A 2,958-nucleotide genomic window follows, 5' to 3' on the forward strand; every position below is an offset into this window, starting at 1 on the left:
ACACATCGGTTTGACCAACCACATCCCTCTGCACCTAGACCCAATCAAGCTACTTGCATCTGACCCCCACACAAGCGGTCGCAAAGTGGTCTCTGAGGCTCAAAATGCATGAACTTACACTAGAATGCATATAAAAAGTATGAAAATTCGAAAAGAAAGAAACAAAATATGCAATATTTTTGAAATTTTTATGAATGACCTAAATGACTTACTCTAAATGAAACAATATACAACCTAAATGCAATCAAAAATAAAATATAAGAATACCTCACCCTAAGCTTAAAATGAATCATTGTCCTTAACGCTTAGGATGAGAGTAAGGAAGGATCATATCGGGACCAAGGTGGAGAGGCCCGCAAGGACGACATGGAAGCAACACATGGGTTGTACAATGATGTGTGGGTGGAGTTCTTGGCCGCCTAAATACACATGGATGAAAGCTTGGTCGCGCAAAGGAAGCATATGAAATGGTTCGAAATTTTATTATGAAGTGACATATTTGTGCGGGTACCCTCGCAAAATTTGCGCGGGTGGGGGGCAATCACGCACATACATCAGAATGCATCCCATGTGGGGGTAATTTGAGCTCGGATTTTGCGCGGGTAGGGCTGGGTCGCCCAACGTTTGCACAGGCACTCGCGTAAGTTGCAGATTTTGACATTTTTTTTTGCAATTTTCGCTCCACAAGCTCCGGTTTTCTTCCATACATTACCAAGATTATTGCTAAAACTCACGATGCTTATTTTAGACCAACTTCAAGCCTAGAAACATCAAAACTTCAAGCAGAGATTATTTATTTACAATGCATTTATTTAACGTCTTTTCCAAGACATAGCCCCACTTCCTTTAACCTTCGCAAATCGTAGTTTCCAATGTTACATTGTTGAATTCTCCCATGTCAAAGCCTTCATAAAATGGTTTCAAATGGTGCCCATTCACTTTGAAGATTTTTTTCATTTCCAAACTCTTGATTTCAACCACGCCATGATCAAAAACTTTTATAACAATGAAAGGTCCATGCCGTCGAAATCGCAATTTTCCCGGGAATATCTTTAAGCGTGAATGATAAAGAAGAACTTCTTGACCCGGAATAAAGTGTTTTTGGGTTATGTGCTTGTCATGAAATGCCTTTTTCTTCTCTTTGCGCCTTTTGAACCTTTAATTATCTTCTTCTTGACCACTTCCATTATTGGAGGATTTAATCTTCTTTGAGCCTCTCTCTTAGGCTTGCAATAATCTTCCATAAGAATATTATGTGTGCATACATTAGGGCTTATCCCGTTTATTGGATAAATCACATCAACCCGGTACAATGGAGAAATATTGCTAGGGTACCTCATTGCTTCAAAGATGTTGAACTGAATGATCTCACCATTAAACTCCATAGTAATTTTTCCTTTATGGACATCAATGATCGTGTGAGCAGTGTTCATGAAAGGTCTTCCAAGGATGATCATAGATGATTTGGAATGAGTCTTCTCTTCAAGATCAATGACATAAAAATCCGTAAGAAATACTAGTTGACTAACTTGTACAAACACATCCTCCAACACTCCTCTTGGAGACACACTTGACTTGTCCACTAATTGAATGATTACTCCTGTTTCTTCCAAAGGTCCAACATTGAGAGATTGAAAAACCAAATATGGGATCACATTGATCGAGGCTCCAATATCTAACATGGCACTTTCGACATGCAAATCACCAATGGTACAAGGGATAGCAAGTATTCCTGGATCCTTGCATTTGGGATGTAACTTCTTTTGGATAACCGCAGACACGTTTGCATTGACTTGAATCTTTTCATTTTCCTTGAATTTCCTCTTCTTGGTGCACAAATCCTTGAGGAATTTTGCATAACTTGGAATTTGATTAATAGCATTCAATAGTGGAATGTTGATTTGCACCTTGCGGAAAGTTTCAAATAATTCATTTTCTTCCTATATCTTCTTGGAAAAGGCTAACCGGGAAGGAAAATGTGGTGGTATGACCAATGGTTTGATGGGTTTGTTGGAAGAGTCGGGTTGGTCAATGTTTGGCATAATCGGGTCCTTTGGAGTAGCTACAACTTTCAGAGGTTCAATAATAATAACTTCATCTTCTTCTTCTCTTGAAACTCTTTTAGGTTTGCATTCTCCAAGTGTTTTCCCACTTCTCAAGGTTATTGCACTCACATTGGGGTTCTTCTCGATTTGAGAAGGAAGTTTGCCCCTTTGTTCCACCTTGTTGAGAGCGGTGGCCAAGTCTCCAATTTGTGCTTGAGTGTTGGAGAAAGTGTTCTTGGTATCTTGTTGAAATTGAGTTTGGCTTTGAGCAAGATAAGTAATGTGTTCTTGAAGACTCATTTGATGGTTACCACTTGATTGGCCTTGTTGATGAGGTTGTTGGTAATTTGGAGGTGGATGAGATGTTTGTGGATATGGAGGTTCTTGTGATGGGTATTGTGGGTATTGGGGTCTCATCATAACAATTTGTGGGTTTTGCTTTGGTGGGTATGGGTTGTTTGGGTTCTTCCTCCAATTTGGGTTGTAGGTGTTTTGAAATCCCATGCGTCTTGGTTGACCTTGAAATCCTCCCATGGCGTTAAAATCCTCTGGTTCACTTCCAAGTGTGGGACACTTATCCGTATAATGCCCCATCATTGCACAAATATCACACACCATCAATTGTTGACCACTTCCCACCACCATTTAACTTAACACATTAGTCAAATCCAAGAGCTTTGATTCCAAGTGTTGGATGTTGCTAACTTCACCAACCACATTGGGGAATTTCTCTTTTATTTCATTTCGAGTCCCAAAGTTCCGTTGATTTTGAGAAATGTTACCAAAAAGTGAGCTTATCTCGTGTGGTGTCGTGTTGAATATGTCACCACCGCTTGAAGCATCTATCATCCTCCGATATTTTCCATTCATACCCTCATAAAACTGTTAAAGAAGTAGTTGTTCGGGTATGTTG

The 2,958-nt window shown here is 39.6% G+C and overlaps 1 protein-coding gene across 1 annotated transcript; it reads right to left on the reverse strand.

Annotated features, from left to right (window-relative positions):
- Positions 1-1,106: 1,106 nt before the first annotated feature.
- LOC128133474 (uncharacterized) lies at positions 1,107-2,690 on the reverse strand. The gene is made up of 2 exons (XM_052770934.1): positions 1,966-2,690; positions 1,107-1,860 (listed from the first exon to the last, which is right to left on the reverse strand). Exons 1-2 carry the CDS (start codon positions 2,688-2,690, stop codon positions 1,107-1,109), a joined length of 1,479 nt encoding a protein of 492 aa, XP_052626894.1.
- Positions 2,691-2,958: the final 268 nt, after the last annotated feature.

The sequence above is a fragment of the Lactuca sativa genome, chromosome 4 (assembly GCF_002870075.4).
Source record: "Lactuca sativa cultivar Salinas chromosome 4, Lsat_Salinas_v11, whole genome shotgun sequence".
Taxonomy (NCBI): Eukaryota; Viridiplantae; Streptophyta; class Magnoliopsida; order Asterales; family Asteraceae; genus Lactuca; species Lactuca sativa.

Bases quoted from the DNA above. Each gene is read 5' to 3' on its own strand.
- LOC128133474 (XM_052770934.1), bottom strand. From the start codon at position 2,690: ATGGTGGTGGGAAGTGGTCAACAATTGATGGTGTGTGATATTTGTGCA. The intron at 1,861-1,965 runs GTTAGCCTTTTC...TCAAATTCCAAG, and splicing joins CCACCACATTTTCCTTCCCG to TTATGCAAAATTCCTCAAGG.